At 37.9% G+C, this 18,796-nt stretch overlaps 1 protein-coding gene across 8 annotated transcripts in view; it reads left to right on the top strand.

Moving 5' to 3' along the window:
- MAP3K4 (mitogen-activated protein kinase kinase kinase 4) overlaps positions 1-18,796 on the top strand; it is a 70,804-nt gene that overhangs the window by 31,271 nt on the left and 20,737 nt on the right. For 4 of the 8 annotated variants that reach the window (XM_061471449.1, XM_061471446.1, XM_061471442.1 and 1 more), the window contains exons 6-16: positions 1,447-1,604; positions 2,009-2,125; positions 2,553-2,652; positions 2,742-2,825; positions 4,271-4,537; positions 6,125-6,274; positions 7,293-7,454; positions 9,603-9,736; positions 13,027-13,105; positions 15,746-15,824; positions 17,996-18,092. In XM_061471449.1, coding sequence (XP_061327433.1) covers positions 1,447-1,604; positions 2,009-2,125; positions 2,553-2,652; positions 2,742-2,825; positions 4,271-4,537; positions 6,125-6,274; positions 7,293-7,454; positions 9,603-9,736; positions 13,027-13,105; positions 15,746-15,824; positions 17,996-18,092 — 1,427 coding nt within the window. Of the gene's footprint in view, positions 1-1,446; positions 1,605-2,008; positions 2,126-2,552; positions 2,653-2,741; positions 2,826-4,270; positions 4,538-6,124; positions 6,275-7,292; positions 7,455-9,602; positions 9,737-12,382; positions 12,472-13,026; positions 13,106-15,745; positions 15,825-17,995; positions 18,093-18,796 lie in introns of all 8 variants that reach the window. The other 4 variants (XM_061471448.1, XM_061471443.1, XM_061471445.1 and 1 more) reach the window with 3 other exon arrangements.

Genomic DNA, 18,796 nt, shown 5'->3' with positions numbered 1-18,796 from the left:
GCTCTTTATTATCTCCCAGAAAGGAGACTCCACAACCCCTCTGGACAGCCTATTCCAGTGCTCAGTCACCCCAATGGTTCTTCCCCATGTTCCAGTGGAACTTCTGGGGTTTAATTGATGCCTGTTGCCTCTTGTCATCTGGCACCACCAAAAAGAGTCTGGCCCCATCCCTTTGACACCCTCCTTTCAAGTACTTAGGCACATTGATCATATCTCGCCTGAGCCTTCTCTTCCTCTAGGCTAGACAGGCCGAGACTTTCTCAGAGGAGAGATGCTCCAGTCCCCTAATCATCTTTGTAGCCCTCTGCTGGACCCTCTCCAGTAGTTCTTTGTCTTATACCAAGGAGCCCAGAACTGAACACACTACTCCAGATGCAGCCTCACCAGGGCAGAGTAGAGTTGGGGGATAATCTTCCTCAACGTGCTGGCTATGCTCTTCGTGATGCACCCCAGGATATAATTTGCCTTTTGGCCCACAAGGGCACATTGTTCATAGTTGACTTGTCTACCGGGACCCCCAAGTCCTCCGGAGCTGCTTTCCAGCTGTTGATACCATCTATTGTTGAAAGATGGTGAGGGACTCTATCAGAGAGTGTAGAGATAGGAGTGATGGCTTTAAACTGAAAGAGGGGAGATTTAGATTGGAAATTAGGGGAACTGTGAGGGTGGTGAGGCACTGTAACAGGTTGCCCAGAGAAGTTGTGGATTCCCTGTCCCTGGAAATGTTCAAGGACAGGTTCGATGGGGCTTTGAGCAACCTGGTCTAGTGGAAGGTGTCCCTGCCCATGATTTTATGATCTTGACATTATTACAATGTGGTCTGAAGATACGTAAAACCAATAGGAAGTGTCTTAACCATTTCTAAGGAGGGGTGTTGCTTTGTATTGCAGGTTATTAAAGAAATTACAGCTGATCTTGAAGGGTGGGTGTTTTAAGAAGAATTGTACTTAACTTTGTCTTGGTTTAAAACAATAATAAATAGAAGTGAGGGATAAGACTTGATGTGAAGGAATGCAAGGTATAAAGTAGAACTTGTTGACTGCACTTACCCTTATCCAGGAGGATATGTACAGATAAAATCTTTTGGAGTAATCCAGGTAATAAAAAGATTCAGATACTGTAGTTCAGCTTTAAAAACTGGCCACTGTAGGTACTTACTGATACAATGCTGAGTACCAACACAGCAAGCAATGTGGTGATACTCAATACTTTCAGAGAAGTTTTGGGGAGACGTAGTATAAATACTTCAGTAGCACTTTCTACTTCCTAAGCCATAAATTGCCCCTTTTTTATGGAAGCATGTATCTCATTTTCAGTCATAGCAGCTGAAAATGTAGAAATATTTCCTACAAAATGTATAATGCTGAGGTGGTTGATCTGAGAAGTTGTAATCATTAGTTACATATTGTAACTATTTCTGTTTAAATTATCTCTTTCAATGTACAGGTTTACTTTGATTATATGCGAAGCTGGATCCAAATGCTACAGCAGTTACCTCAGGCTTCTCATAGTTTAAAAAATCTGTTGGAGGAAGAATGGAATTTCACCAAAGAAATAACTCCCTATATAAGAGGAGGTGAAGCTCAAGCTGGAAAATTGTTCTGGTAGGTTTTATTTAATTATTCCACTTGTGGTGTTGATTTGTACCAGACAGATACTCAAGTCAGCACTTGTTCAGGGTTCCCAGGTTGGACTTCTGAAGGCTTCAATAAGCAGCTGATAGCTTTTGTGAATTTATGGATTATTACACTATGACAGTAGCTATAGGATGCAGCAAGTGCAGATTGCTCTTACTCTGGCTGTAACAGGTATGACTGCTTCTATGGAAAAGTCTGTTCTTGTTAGCCCTGTGCATGTACAGTAACTACTGAGGGCCCCCAAGATGCTGCTTGTTTCTGCAGGCGGACTTGGCAACGCGGCTCTCTTGCGTTGGACAGAGTAGGAAGAAGTTTAAGGTGCCATGCTACCTGAATAAGACTCTGAAGTTCCACCATTTCTGTTGCTACAGTGATATTGCAGGAATGCTGCTGAAATCTACAGGAATGTTTTTAGATTCTGGACTACAAGACAGTTGTGATGAATTTTGGGCCAGTGCCGATGACAGTACTGCATCAGATGAAATCAGGTATTAAGCCCTTCGGCTTAATAATAACAAACACACTCATGTTTCTGTACCCCTGACAGGTACATAACTGCATTTCATTTCTAAGAATGAAAACTTTGTAAATGCAAGACTCCCTAGACTTTTATTGCTGATATTTCTGTATGCAGTGGTAAAGACCATCATCTTGTTCGTTTGAAGCTTAGTAACCTTCTTTTTAGTTCAGAGTATGAAAGATTGTTTATGTAGCAGTCTTTAAATTCACTTTACATACCCTTATCAAAAATGTGTCTGTGCAAGTTTAATTTATTTTGGTCAGCTGTTTGTAAATATTTACATTTCTATGTTCTTTCTACTGACATATATGTAAATAATTCTTATTTTCTAATACCTATATAAATGCAATATGATTTATTAAAACACTGTCACTTCATTCTTACCAATGTTTCAGGAGGTCTGTTATAGAGACCAGCAGAGCACTCAAAGAGCTGTTTCATGAAGCTAGAGAAAGGGCCTCCAAAGCTCTTGGCTTTGCTAAAATGCTGAGGAAGGTAAGTTAACAGTAGAGTTTCATCTTATTTGTATGTTTTAAAGAAATGTAGTCTGAAAGCATATTCTTTTCTTTTGTCATTGTTTGTAGGACCTTGAAATAGCAGCAGAATTTGCGTTGTCAGCCCCTGTGCGAGATCTTCTGAAAGTTCTAAAAACAAAAGAATATGTAAAGGTAAATTCAGTTTAGAGACATGGAAGTAGAGTGGAGGTAGAAAGCAAAATGTCAAAGGATATTTATTGGCACACTTGCAATTTTTTAATGTGGCATCTCTAACTCAGTATTTAAAATACCGTATTTAATGTTGAATTGTGGTAGTCAAATTATTTTCTATACCTGTGTTTGTGTGAGTGAGAACACTAGCCTGTATTTCGGGAAATCAGTGTCTAATTCCTTCTCTTTCCAAACATTATCTTTGTGATTTAGGAGAAGACTTTTTGCTTCAATAGTACTTACTCATTTGTGGGAGGGGAGAAATAACCCTTAGTAGGGAGTGTTGTGAAACATAAGTACTTTAAAGTTTGTAAGGTAAAGAGGTACATCAGGAAATAGACATGTTTAAGAAGATCATCTAAGACTATGGACCTGTGTTCTATGTGCTTTTACAAAGCAACAGTATTATACTGGAGGTATATAACAGCATATAGGAAGTTTAATTTTTTTAACAGGCTTTTAACTCAGATGCTCATTAGTTTCGTGACTATTTTAGCTTTCAGTAATAACAATCTAGTTTTCACATCAACCTAACATGAAAACCGAATGGTTTTCATTATAAATTATGGCTGCCCAATGGTAAAAACATCGAGTGCAGTGTTTCATCATTGCATGGTGACATCAGACTCTGAAAAAGAGAGAATTAAGCTCCACTATAGTCAGTTACCTCATGTCAAATCACAGGTATCAACCATTTTACTGTTTTCATAGTCTGATTCTGATGCCTGACTTGGTTAATGACAGATAAATGACAGATATAATGTAGAAGTAGTTTTTAAATAGTATTGTAAGTAGTATAATCGCAATAAGTAATATAATTTTGAGTAGTATTTTTTTTAAAAGAGAACACTCTTATTGGACTTAATTAATCTCTCTTACATGAACAGTAAAAAAATAACTGATATTTTTTAGTAATATTTTTTGCTTACTCTTAATCTTTTGTGGCCATTGGGAAATGCTATATGAATTATTAAAGCTTCTGAAGGAATTTTTCTTCTTTTAATAATCCAGTCATAAAAATGTGTGCTTCAGAACTGTTATATTATTGTTGACTAATTTAGTTTTTAAAATATGTCTGTGTATATATATATATATGTATATGAAATCAGACTTCTTTCTAGCAAGCTTCCTTTAGAAGAATATGTAGAAGGATCAATTGAAGGTGCAAAGAAAGGTATCATTGAAAGTTGGTGATCTAGCAGGTTTTAAGACCAATAATTTCTTATATGCGTTTTGACTTTTAGTGCAAAAAAAGCTGAATGTATTGGTTTAGTATATGTACTGTACAGGTGTTTAAAATGGAAACTCTCCCTGTTGCTTAGATGCGATGCCATAGATTATTTTATCTATGTATCATAGAAGACAGTGAGATTCACTTGTTTATAATGTTTTTATTTTTTCTATAGGTACAAATCCCTGGACTTGAGAGTTTACAAGTATTTGTACCAAATAATATTGCAGGGGAAAAATCTGTGATTTTGCAGCTCCTTAATGCAGCTGCTGGAAAGGATTGCTCAAAGGATTCAGATGAGCTTGCGTATGAGGCCTATTTACTAATGACCAAACACAGTGGTAAAGAGCCTGAATTAGATGACAGCTGGAGTGCATGGGAAGGTCAACCAGTCAAAGTTGTGCCACATGTAGAAACTATTGATACCCTACGCACCATGCAGGTGAGTTTTGTTAGTTTTGGGGATTTTTTTTCCCTGTTTAAATGATCCTCACATTTCTATATGAATGCTTGTCTTTCAGCTTAGCCATGCTAATTCAAGTGAGGCATGTGTTTTATGGGTAATAAGAAGTTAAATTCAAGGATAGGATTGATTTGTAAGTTGTGTTAATGCAAGATTAAATTCAGTGGATTTTAACATTTATTTCTACAATGTACATTTTTCAGGGTTGGGCTTTTGCAATAAAGAGATACTTTAAATATCTAGTTTTGGGCTTCAAGATTAAAAGTGTGCATGAGTCTTGAAAACTGTGCATTAAGAAGTCATCAGTCTCTGAGAACGTGTGGTGGTTGTGTGCTTTCCACACACTGAGACCAGTTACTTTTGATCTTGAATGAATTGCGACATTCAAAGTTAAATTTCCGTGGAAGCTACTGGATGTTCAGTGGTTATGCAGGGAGAAATATTTCCAGTCATACTTTCCCTCATAGCAAACTAATAGGGGTTCCCTACCAGCAGTTCTGCCATGCTTTAGCAACTGAGCCAGCTGCAGCTCCCTGCCCCTTCTGTTCTTATATCCTTACATTACGCTAAGTGAATTTTCCTTTTGTATGTCATGCAGTTCCTTGAATCCCTACCGTAAGTGGGTTCTACTGTCCATGAGCAGAGTGATTTTCCATGTCACTGTGCCTGGCCTCTAGCATTTAGAAGGCTGTAGCAATTATAGGAAGTTGAAAAGGTCACTCCTGCCCATACTGGTGTTTTTAATGTGCGTGTTACTTTTTGTCTGTTGTCCAGACTGAACAATAAAAAAAATAGCCTTTGATTAAGTGCTTAGAATTTCACTGGACTTCTTTTGAAGTCAGCATTTCATTCAGAAAATGAAAACAGCAAAAGACGAAATTTGGCTTGCAAATGGTACTCTATCTGACATATGTAAGTGCATGTAAAACACTGTGTGAATGTGTTTGTATGTGTATAACACTGTTTATTAAGTTTCTTAATCTAATTTTGAAAGGTTAGAAAATAAAAAGTCTCTCAGAAAGATGGTGTCCTGTGTTTTTTAATAAAACAGGTTTTGATTGCAGAATAGAGAAAGTGTAAGATGTTATTTAAAAAATACTCATAAAAGTATCCCATCAGCATTTAAAGAATTTTGAGCATGAAAATATTCTGGGTGAGGTATTGAAAATCAGGATGAAGTAAGTCTTGTTTTGTGAGTAGCTTGTTGCAGATGGGTTGTCTGTAATTTGAAATCAACAGAACTTATTATGTGACTCATAGTGCCACAGCAAAGACTGTGACTGTGTACTGTTATAGACTTCTTCAATGTCAGAGCTCTGCTTTCCAAAACAAATTCTTACATTTTAATAATTTTCAAAATGTGAGCAAATACTGTGTGGTAATCTATGACTTTCCTTGTTCAGTCGTAGTTTTTTGTCCTGAAGTGTATTACATTACTTGGATAAAAACCTGTTTATTTATGAATGGCTGTTACCTCCATCTGCTCTGAGAAAAATATAATTATTTTGCTTAGATTTTGCTTCTTTGTGTGTAACTGTAAGAACTACTGATATCTTGTATTCCTAGGTTAATAACCTCCTCCTTGTAGTCATTCAATCTGCCCACCTTGTGAGTCAGAGAAAAGCTTTCCAGCAGTCTATTGAAGGGCTCATATCTCTGCACCAGGAACAAACATCAAGCCAACCAATCATTGCCAAAGCTCTACAGCAGCTAAAGGTAGTATCTCAATCAAAATTGATGGTACTTTGCTCACTGATAGCTAAATACGTGTAAGGAGACTTGATTGCAGAGCTAATGACATATTCTGCAATTGTAATTTATGCAACCTCTATGGACCTCACTGTCAGTACAATTTTCATTGTGCTTCTGCAAACCGATTGCCTAATGTATTTTTGAGCAGCATTGGTGTAATCATTTTTGCGCTGGGTAAGTGGGACACTAGTCCATAATACAAGAGAAATAATAACAGCAACAGAATGAATACATCTTTCTATGAGAGCACTATTGAATTGAAAGAAAGAGTTTGATTTCATAAAAATGAATTCTGTCAAAATCTGAAAGAATTCTATCAATGATATGCAAGAAACAACTTTTTTTTTCCCACTCTTTGGTGAGGTGTGTTTTGGTTTTGTGTTTTTTTTTTTCCTTCTGTGTTTTTTTTTGTGATTTTTTTTTTCTTTGTGTGTGTGTTTTGTTGTGTTTTTTTTTTCCTTTGGTTTTTGTATTTTTTCTGTTTTGTTTTTTGTTTTGTGGTTTTTTTTTTGTTTTTTTTTTTAGAGGACCAAAAAAGCAAAGATTTGTTAGGTTGAAGTTGCAATGTTAAGTCCCTGCATTTCCCCCGAGTTCAGTAGAAGCTCTGCACACATACCAGGTTGAAAGTACAACCAATGGCTTGGTCATCTTATAGAGAGTAAAACTGATTTCTCGTCTGTCTGGTTTTGGTTGAGTATCTTTATTTTGTGTCATCCCTGCCTCCTCCTGCTGTCTTTCTTTTTAAAGTTAATCTCATTCAAGCAAACAAAATTATAATGCTTCAGTTAATTGGAAGATTTGCTTAGTGCAACTGCTAGAAACTTTCATTTTCCAAAGACTGAATGAATTGTAATGGCCTTACAGTACATTTCCATTTAACGTAATGTAATTGTTAGATTTGTGTTTGCCTTAGTCTTGTCAACTGTGGAATATAAACACTAATTTGATGCCTCACCCATCTCTTTTTATTGTTGTTACTCAGAGTGATGCATTACAGCTATGCAGTAAGATAAGCAGTGCCATTGATAGAGTTGATCACATGTTCACATCTGAGTTTGATGCTGAAGTTGATGAATCTGAATCTGCCACTCTGCAGCAATACTACAGGGAAGCCATGATTCAGGGTTATAATTTTGGGTTTGAGGTAAGGAAGCCAAATCTTAATGACACCTTTTACTTTTGGTAAGAACCAGTTGAAATTTCTGGTTTTGTATTGGTGCAAATAAGGTAACTGTAACTCTGTGGGAATAAGAAGAATTCATAGAATCATTAAGGTTAGAAAAAATATTTAAGAACATGAAGTCCAACCATTAACCTAACATTGCCAAGTCCACCGCTAAACCATGTCCCTAAGCACCACATCTACGTGTCTTTTAAATACCTCCAGGGATGATGACTCCACCACTTCCCTGGGCAGCCTGTTCCAGTGCTTGACAACCCTTTTAGTGAAGAAATTTTTCCTAATATCCAATCTAAACCTTCCTTGGTGCAACTGGAGGCCATTTCCTCTTGTCTTGCTTATTAAATGGGAAAAGAGACCAGCCCCAGCTTTACTACAGCCTCCTTTCAGGTAGTTACAGAGTGTGAAAGGTTCTCCCCTGAGCCTCCTTTTCTGCAGGTTGAACAACCCCAGTTCTCTCATCAGCTCCTAGCAGGACTTGTGTTCCAGACCCTTCACCACCTTTGTTGCCCTTTTCTGGACCTACTTCAGCACCTCAATATGTTTCTTGTAGTAAGGGGCCCAAAACTGAACACAGTATTCCAGGTGTGGCCTCACCAGTGCCCAGTACAGGCAAACACTGGGGCCTTTGTGCCCAAAATGCAGGACCTAGCACTGAGCCTTGTTGAACCTCATACAGTTGGCGTCCGCTCATTGATCCAGCCTGTCCAGATCCCCCTGTAGAGCTTTCCTACCCTTAAGAATATCAACAGTTCCACCCAACTTGGTGTTATCTGCAAACTTACATAGGGTGCACTCAATCCCCTTGTTCAAATCATTGATTAATATATTAAACAGAACTGACCCCTGTACTGAGACCTGGGGGACACTGCTTGTGACTGGATTTAACTCCATTCACTACCACTTTTTGGGCTTGTTCATCCAGCCAGTTATTTATCCAACAAACAGTACACCCATCCAAGACTTGGACAGCCAGTTTCTTCATCAGAATGCTATGGGAAACAGTGTCAAAGGCTTTACTAAAGTCTCAAAAGACAACATCCACAGCCTTTCCCCCATCCACTAAGTGGGTCACCTTGTCATGGATGGGGATAAGGTTAGTCAGTCAGGATCTGCCTTTCACAAACCCGTGCTGACTGGGTCTGATCACTTCGTTGTCCTGTACGTGCCACGTGATGGCACTCAAGGTGATCTGTTCTTCCCTGGCATCGAAATCAGCCTGACAGGCCTGTAGTTCCCTGCGTCCTCCTTCCAGCCCTTCTTGTGGATAGGCATCACACATTTACTAACTTCCAGTCAACTGGGACCTCTCAATTCTAGCAGAACATCATATAAAGTATATGTTGGTGCAGAAATCTTATGGGAAAATGGTTGTAAAAGAACAAAGAGCTCTATTAAATGCAGACTCCAATTAGCAATGCCTTGGACTTTCAAAAAACTTAAGAACTTAATGATTTCAGGTGTAGTCATTTAAGCTCTGCTAGTTGGCAGTGTATTAAGTGAAATCAGAAGTATCTTTTGATATTGATTCTAATGTGTAACTTGGCTTCTTAACAGTTTTGTCAGCGTAGGATAGCATAATATTGTAAATGAGCCATTCTTAAAAAGCTCACAGTGATTCTTTGTTGTGCTGTGTATAGCTTTTGAGTGCCTACCTTATGAGTGCTGATGAGGAAATGCCATGTTCATGTTGCTTTTGTATACAGGTTTGCTGTTTGATTCCTGTAAGCTTTGTAAATGTTTTTTAAGACTGTATTATACTCCAGCATGCTTCTAAGGTTATTCTTAAAAAAAACCACAACAAAACAGCTGGCATTTCTGTTTAATTTTATAAATGCAGACATACAACTTTTTAATCCCCTAATGCTACCTGCAGTGTACCTAAAAATAGATGCTACTTTGCAGTTCAATCTCTAATTGTAGAATTGAGCTTTTTTTTTTTTTTTCTATAAATATGCAACTGCTTGCATAAAGTGATTTTGTCTAAGACTAGGATGTGACTGTTACTATACTATAGAATTTAGGTAGAGTGCAAATACTCTGGTATGTATTGCGGATGGTATTCCTGTTCTTATTATTAAGATGTGAAAAGTAATCTTTAGTTTCTTACAGTACCATAAAGAAGTTGTTCGCCTGATGTCTGGAGAATTCAGGCAGAAAATTGGAGACAAATATATCAGCTTTGCCAGAAAATGGATGAATTATGTGCTAACAAAATGTGAGAGTGGCCGAGGCACTCGACCCAGGTAACAGCCAACTTGTTACTACCATAGCAGTTTGTGTTTAAATACCATGCAGGATTTCTCACACTGTGAATAATGCTTTATTGTTTAAAAGTTCTTCTGAACTATTGATTCTTATGGCTCTTAAATTTTGAAAGTAATTTGAATAGTAAATGCATAAAGCCAAGTGAACACTCCAGCTGCTTAGCAGAAGAATGCGGAACTTTTTGCCTTATGTTAGCTGACAGAAAATGGAAAGAAAAAGTGGAGATTGTTAGACCCAGACAACTAAAAGACATTAGGTAAGGGTCACTAGGTTGGAACAAAAGTGCTGTGTGGTCAGGAGTCAATAAAGATTGCAGAATATGCAACAGTAAATCTCTGGGTATTCTGCAGAGAATTCCATGCCAGTTGTGGAAATGTACATATGAAAGCTTTAGCCTCCTGTCCTTCTATTAGTCCTTTCTGAAAGCATCTGAAGTATGGCCTGCAGATGAGGTAGAAGCATTTTCACTCTGGTGAAAACTCTTCAGTTTTATGATTGCAGTAATGGATGGATTTGTGGATTTTGTTTTATTGTAGTCTCAAGTACTTTCTGTCTGTTGTCAGTAGTGTTGTGTCTAGCGATCTCTCAAACTGCTTGCAGCTGGTGCTATGAAACTACTCCTGGGCACTAATGAAAAAAGTTATAATCTTACATCACTTTGAGGATGTAAACAGAGGAACTGGGAAACTGGCCCAAGCAAAATAATACCATTACTTACTTCATTTATTTAGGTGGTTTTGCAGCTGGTATATCAGAAATTTAATAGAATTCTTTTGCATTAAAATAGATGCCTTATCTTGATCTGTGCTAGCAGTTTATATATCAGTGACAGTTTTGTTTTCTTAAAGTATAGGGCTAATCACTCTGTCCTGGAGGTGGTTTGTTCTGCTTGCTGAAAGACAGAAAGAGTGGGTAGCCTGAAGTGGATAGGCTAGTTAGGGTGGTGTGCTAATCTTCAAAACAAAAAAAGAAACAAACAAAAAAGCCCAACCAAAACAAACTTAAAGGATTTGTCAAGTATATTAACAGCAAAAGGAGGATGAAGGTAAAGCAGAGATGAGTAATGCCTTCTTCACCTCTGTCTTTAACACAACTGGTGGCTCCTGGGACTCCTGGAGTCCCGGGTTGGAGTACCGCGACTAGGGGAGTGATGAGCCCCTGGCTGACTTTCAGCTTTAACAAGTTTTGCTGCAGCAGTAGAAAACACACAAGTCTGTGGGGCCTCATGGAATTAATTCCAAGGTACTGAAGAAGTTGGTCAGTGTTATTGCAAGACCTCCCTCTGTTATTTATCAATGGCTGAAAATCTGCAGAGGTCCGTCTTGACTGCAAGCTAGCAAACGTTATTCCAATTTTCAAGAAGGGCAAGAAAGAATACCCTGGTAATTATAGCCTGTCAGTCTCACTTCAGTTCCTGGGAAAATTATGGAGAAGATCATTCTGGGAGTTACTGAAAAACACTTCAAAGACAGTGTTATCATCAGTCAAAGTTAACGTGGGTTCATGGAGGGCAAGCCATGCCTTGCTAGCTAAATATACTTTCATGACAAGGTTACATGCTGAGTAGACAAAGAGAAGGCAATAGACATGGTTGGGTTTTTGTGTCTTTCTTAATTATTATTTTGACAGCTTTTGATACCGTCTCCCACAATATCCTGAGCAAAATGTCCAGCATGCAGGTAGATGTGCACAATATGATGGGTGAACAATTGCCTGAATGGCTGGGCTCGAAGAATTGAAGCAAATGGGGTAATATTTGGCAGGTGTTCTCTGGGGCTCAATTTTAGGGCCAGTTCTCTTCAGTGCTTTTATCAGTGATCTGGACATGGGAGTTGAATCCTTAATAAGTAATTTTGACAGTGATACTAAATTAGAAGGAGCTGTTGATTCCCTTGAAGGTACAGAGATCTTACAAGAAAGAATTTGATAGATTATGAGTACTGGGCAGTCATCTTCTGAAATTTAAGAAGTGCCAGATTTTGCAACTGGGGTGGTGTAATCCTGTATGTACATGTAGATCAGAGGCCAAGAGGTCAGAGTGCAGCCCTACAGAAAGGGATCTTGTGGTTCTGGTTGATGGTAAGCTTTATGTGAGTCAACAATATGCCCTGGTGGTGAAAAGGGCCAACCGTATCCTGGGTTGCATTAGGCACAGTATAGCTAGCCAGCTAAAAGAAGTGATTGCCCCATGATAGAGTACCATTGGTGCAGCTTCACCTTGAATATGTGTGCACTTCTGGGCTCCACAGTGTAAGGAGGATGTAAAAATATTACATTGTGTTTAAAAAAGAGCAACAAAGATGGTTAAAGGACTAGAAGGTAAGATTTAATGAGGAGTAATTGAGGATACCAGGTTTGCTCAGCTTAGAGAAGAGGACACTGAGGAATGACTTCATTGCTGTCTATGACTTCCTCATGTGAGGTGAAGCAGAGTGGGAGGCATTGTAGTCCATGAGGAAGCAGCTTAAAGCTGTGTTAAGGGAAGTTCAGACTGGATACTAGGAAAGAACTCTTCACTGACAGGGTGAAACAAGCTTCCTAGGGAAGTGGTCGTGGCCACAGGCGTGTCAGTGTTCAAGAAGCATTTGGACAATGCTCTTATATATATACTGTTTAATTTTTAGGTTGCCCTGCGTGGAGTCAGGAGTTGGACTCTGAGGATTCTTGTGGGTCTCTTCCAACTCAGGATATCCTATGATTCTACTTGCATTTTGTAGGTTGCAGCTACTAATTCTAGTAGGCCTAAGAGGAGGCAGTGAGGAGGAGAGCAGGTGACTGAAGACACAACTTTCTCTAGCCAAGTTACTTTTTTGTTTTACATTACGAATGTAGGCCCTGAAACCACTGATGCCCAGTTACTACTGATCAGATAGTAGTGAAATCATTAGTAGTTTTGTTTCAGAAAGGAGAATTTAGGTAGGGAGCATAGTGGTTTGGCTTGTTGCTCTGAAACATACTACAAGGGAATTGTTGATACTGTTCCTGTAGATAGCACGTATATAGGTTGAGATATATAGCATGGCCTGCTTACTTTATTTGGCAGTGTCCTTGCTAAAATCAGACTTTACCTGAACATAACTGGGCAAATACACAGAATAAATATTTTACCTCTTATATATTGATCCAATTTATTACAAAGATTTTATCATATTTTCCAGAGGAAAAATAATTAATTGCCATTTACTGTTCTTAGATGTTGTTGAAACTCTTATGATAGCTTTAGCCAAAGAGCAATTAATTTTCTTTCTTTTATTTTTCTTTGAGATAGGTGGGCAACTCAAGGTTTTGATTTTCTTCAAGCCATTGAGCCAGCATTTATTTCAGCTCTGCCAGAAGATGACTTCTTGGTATGGAATGAGTTATTCTGCTTGTTGATTATTTCTAAGTGCTTGTGAAGCTATCAGTATATGTTTTCAGAGATATTTTTTATGAAACAATGTCTGAATATAAGTGCTGTCTGAAACAACTGCTGTTGTATATTACTGTTGATGTTGATCTCATAAAATCATAGAATCATGGAGTCAGCAAGGTTGGAAAAGACCTTTAAGACCATCAAGTCCAACCATTACCCCAGGACTGTCATGCCTAAACCATATCACTGAGGGCCTCATCTATACGGTTTCTAAACACTTCCAGGGATGGTGATTCCACCACTTTCCTGGGAAATATGTTCCAATGCCTGATTACCTTCTCTGTGAAGAAGTTTTTCCTAATATCCAATCTAAACTGCCCCTGGTGCAACTGGAGGCCATTTCCTCTTGTCCTATCACTTGTTACTAGGGAGAAGAGACCGACTCCCGCCTCGCTACTGCCTCCTTTCAGGTAGTTTGTAGAGAGCAATAAGGTCTCCCTTGTGCCTTTTTCAGACTAAAAAAACCAGTTCCCTCAGTTGTTTCTCACTCAGTTCCCTCACCCAGATCATCAGTGAAGATATTAAACAGCACTGGCCCTAACCAAGCCCTGAGGGACACCACTAGTGACCAGTCACCAGCTGTATGTGATACCATTTACCACCACTCTTTGGCCTTGGCCATCCAGCCAGTTTCCAGCCCAGGCAAGAATACATCTCTCCAGGCCATGAGCAGCTAGTTTCTCCAGGAGAGCACTTCTCTATTTTGTAAGATTCTGAGTAGAGCAGTGAATAGGGTGTGTTTGTGACCATTGCCATTAATGTTTTCAAATTGCTGGTACATCTTAGGAGGTTATTTTCCTGTGCCTCTTGGGAAATTTGATGGCAGCTTTTTTTTAGAATTACAGTTTATAATTGTCATAATAAATTTCAAATAAGATTCTGACTCTTAGTTAACACCTGGAATTTATTTATAGGTATGAATACAAAGTGACAGTTGTTTAAAGGTATTTCTTCAAATTGTGCCAATGTGAAACATACTTTAAAGCATCTTTCTTTTGTTTTTATTGTGGAAAAAAAAAGCCCCAGTATACTAAAGCTGGCTTTCTCTGTGCTCTGCCTTCCTCCTTTTCCTGTGGAAGTAAAATTCTGAGAATTTATTTCTCTGGTCTTGGTACAGTCCTACAGAGAAGTGAAAGCACAGTTGCCACAAAATAGCAGAATGTGAGTGATAGCACCTCTGATTTTTATTAATTTCAGGATGTGTTATGAAATGCCAACCACATTAATCTTGCATAATACAGAAACAATATAGTTTAGTATTTTTTCACATGTATTTTTATCAACAGCTCTCAACTAAGTTTTGTTTTAGTCCCGTATGTGTTGCTGGGAAAGGGTTGTCTGCCTAGATGGCGGAGTTAAGCTTGTATTTGAAATACGCTGATACTTTAGCTTCAAGAAGTAGCCGCTCAAAACTATTTGTGTTGACACAATTTCTGAATAAGACACTGAAAAAGTGGGAGAGAAAGGGGGAACCCAAAACCTTAGCTGCATTTCCGAACTTCTGCTTTCTTAAACTGGATTTCAGTCTTGGAGAGCATCACTTGAAATCTCTGATTAATCTGACTCCTGTATGAAACAGGCCACAGCATTTCACCTAGAAATGTCTATGTGAATCCTAATCCTTTATTTAGATAATACCCGGTGTCACAGGAGAATTGCCGTCTGGATTTAAAGCTGAAATTCTTGCTCAGTCTGGGTTGGAAAAACACTTTTTTCTTTTTCTTTTTCTTTTTCTTTTTCTTTTTCTTTTTCTTTTTCTTTTTTTTAACTAGCTTCAAGTTCCATGTCTTCACTAAGTTTTTGAATTTCTGGAAGCAGTTTTGATAGTCTGAATGAGTGGTGTATAGAAATGGCCTTTACAACAGCTATACCAAAGAACATAATTCTGATTCCTTATTGTGAAGATACATCTTATCCCTGGTTTTCTGACAAATAAATTGAATCAGAGGAAGATTTAGTAACTTGTCTGAGGTTGCATACACAGTGAATAGTACACCTAGTAATTCCGCTCAGATTGCCTGAGCACCACCAGTTCAGTGGTTCTAACTATCAAAGATTCATGAAAGATTTGCTAACTTCAAGGGTAGATAAGTAGATTTACGTAGTGCTTCATATTTGTTGTTCTGCAGACTTCTGTCTTGTGATTCATGCCATCATACTCTCACCCATTTGGGTGTTTCTTCTTGGGGTGGGAAGAGAAGGTAGTTGCAGCTTTTTTTCCAGTAAGCTTGGTGTTTAGTTTTATTAGCAACAGATATTTTTAAGTTCCACTAGCTTTATATTATGAAATGTTCTTTATGATGTATCATTGTTCAGTTCTTACAGTTACATAGTTTTGACAAGGTCAAAAGGCAACACAAAACTAAGACTTCATAGCTTAAAAAAAATAAAATCAATGAAATCAAAACTCTAATGTGGATCCAAAATTTTAATGTAATTGAAAGAATGCAGGTAGGGATGCTTACTTGACAGATTATATATTTAACCAATGTAATTTTGTTACTGTGAGATTTAGCATATGACTGTTAACTCTCTTGTAGCATAAAACATCACTTTTTCTGTTTGTCTTTTTTAGAGTTTACAAGCACTGATGAATGAGTGCATTGGCCATGTTATTGGAAAACCTCACAGTCCTGTAACAGGTTTGTACCTTGGTAAGGCAGAAGTTACTGGCCTTCATTCTGGAGCTTTGCTGCTATGGTTGCAGAATTTTGGTTGTAAAGTACTTGTAAAATGCTACAAATACCAATAAAAGTATTTTTAAGCTTTTTGTGAATGTTGATACAAAACCGTTATTGCCTGACATGTAAATACATGGTGGTTTTAGTCAGGAAGTTAAAATGCTTTACAGATGCTTTCCTCTGATTTGGTCCTTGAATTCTTGCGGATGTTGTAGAAAAGGATTGTGCTTTTTAAAGGCTGGCTAAAGAAGTAATTAAAACTTTAAGGAGGTAGTAGTAACTCCTTCTCCCAAAATTTCGTTATGGTGCTGTAGACATTTACACTTCTGATGGACTTTATATTATAGAGGGTACAGAGGAGTTATACCTGGGGGCTTGACAATAGAGCTGTGGGAAATAGTTCTCCAAATCACAGAAATTGTCATAGTGTAAAAAATATCCTTGGCATTAGAGTGAAATCAACATATTTCATTGTTTATCTTGAGAAAAGGATGTTTCCTCAGCTGTGTTTCCCTTTTCTGTATTTCTTTCTCAGCACCGTTTCCCTCTTCCTCCTCCCAGGTCCATTGACTGTTTTAGCTTTCAAAATAGCATGTCATCTTTTCTTTCTCCTGATGTCCACTTCCTGGATGGGTTGATGGCAGAAGGCACATTGATTTGACTTGGGCAAAAGGAGGTTTTTCAGTATTTCAGGAAAGTTTCAGTTTTGATATAATTTTGATGAGAAACCTTTACAGCTGAGAAACCTTTCATAATGAAAGTCAGTCCAATTCTGTGGAAAGAAGCATAGTCTAAAATAATTCAGGCAAATTCTGTACTGTGATGTAAAATCTGTATATTTGCTTTTGATACTGTTGTTCAGAGAAAGGCCCATGTTAGGTAAATCACTAGCGTGATGATCCAAAATTATGGAAACTCTCATAAATGCTATTGCAGAGCAGATCATGCGAACTAAATTACTTGACAGCTTTTGGCTCAGAGGCGTGGAGAGAGAGTGACAAAGAAGGACGGCATGGCGCAGAGTTGAACAGCAGGCTGAAACTTCAATACATAACAAAACATAAACTGTATCCTGGCTGCAGATGTTGCAGATACCCCTTTCTATTTTGTGATCAAGAGAAAAATAAGAATTCTTAGTTCCATTTGCATACCCTTTTAGGGACTTAAACCCACTGTGATCTCTACCTCTTTCCGCAAAGCTGAGGATCCAGCTGCGTTCATGCTGCTGCCTGTAGGGGATCTCCTGTGTTTTATCCTGTCTTTTTACGTTGAGAAACAGCATGTGGTCCACCCAATTGGGTTAGGTTACGCCTCTGGATCTTCTGCTACTGTCCTTGTGAATTGTAACAGGACAGCCAACACATGGCCCTGGTATCTTTTACTGGTAATGCAAACAAAGCAGAAACTCAGCTTGCTGTGATTAACCTAGCCTGGCAAAAAGTGCTGGCTCGTATTTTGATTGGGCATCTTGCAGTGTGACTGCCACAGTACTTTTCTGGCTAGTGAGGAGGGAGGAGTTGAGGAAAGCAGAAGATGCTGCAGACTATTCTTACAGGCTAAGCATGAGAATAGTGATGGCTCACTTAGGTTTGACCCTCTCCTTTTGTACCACTTCCTTGGGGCAGACTGTTGTGTTGGGCATTAATATAGGTAGAATTGTCATATGTGGGTTTTTTTCCCAGCTCATTTTGCTTTCTGTTAGTGTCTGAGAAAACTAATCCTGATGAAAAGGAACATAATAATCCTGTTTGCTTTTTAATTATTTAAATTGTTTAAAACAGTTTAGTTTGTTAATATTGATTTTACAATAAGATTAAAAAATAAGCTTAAGTCTGTGAAGCTGAAATAGTGAAGATATAGTTAAGAAATTACAGCTCTTCTAATTGCTATTTTTTAATTCTCTGGAAAATGTTCCTTATTTTATAGATGACTTACATGATACAATAATATGAAAAGTATTCATACAATTGATTTATTTTAAATTTGAATAATTCGTATTTTTCTTAAAGGATAGGAAAAAATTATGTGCCAGTTCATACTTAGCTTTATCAAATAGGAATTTGTTTTAATTTTCTGTCTTGAAATGGCCCTAACAGTGTCTTTCTGACATCTGAATAAATGTTCTACCTTTTTTATGTTTACAGCTATTCATCGAAACAGTCCCCGTCCTGTAAAAGTACCTCGGTGCCATAGTGATCCACCAAATCCTCATCTTATCATCCCCACACCTGAAGGCTTCAGGTATTTAGCATTATACAGATTTGTAAATTGGCTTATCCTCCCTTGCTATGCTGACAGTAAGGGTAACACCTTTTCTGTTGAAGACAAAGAAAGTAGAAAAAATTAGCGTGTTATCAATCTGAATTGTATAAATATGCATTTAATGACAATGTAGTTCCTTACTTTCCTCTACTCCCTTTATTTTACAGTTTTTATTGGTGCATGCTTTCTGTCTTTGAAGTCATTCTTACCCTCTTTGCCTTTCTTGAGAACTGTGTTTCAATGTAACAAGCTTTAATTCACTGAAACCTGGTCATTAACAAGACTTCTGTTTCCTTCCCCACTTTGAATGTCTGCGTATGTGCCCACAACGGTGCTTTCTATGGTTTAGCGTAGATTTTTTAAAATGTAGCATTTTGGAATATGGTGGCATTTCTGCATCATTACCAACCCGATATGAAGCAACTTAAAACACTGGATGGTTTTGCTTACTCTTGAAAGAGTTGACATGAGAATTAATGCAAAAATAGTTTTAAAAATCTCAAAAAGAACTTTGCAGTGCATATCTTTACACAATCAGAGGGCCTTGGTTTTTAAGATCAGCACAGTGTCATACTCTACACTTGACTTTGTTGTTGTTTTGTTTGAAGTTGCTTAGATGTTGGCAGCAGCTAGCTCTACTCTAAAGATATAGGGATTTTTCTTTCGAAGATTATTATTATTAT

This window comes from Pezoporus flaviventris, unplaced genomic scaffold, assembly GCF_033815535.1.
Source record: "Pezoporus flaviventris isolate CSIRO_AGI_PZ_B2104156 unplaced genomic scaffold, CSIRO_AGI_Pfla_v1 ptg000066l, whole genome shotgun sequence".
In the NCBI taxonomy this organism is placed as follows: domain Eukaryota; kingdom Metazoa; phylum Chordata; class Aves; order Psittaciformes; family Psittacidae; genus Pezoporus; species Pezoporus flaviventris.
This window is presented reverse-complemented; position numbering and strand designations above follow the sequence as displayed.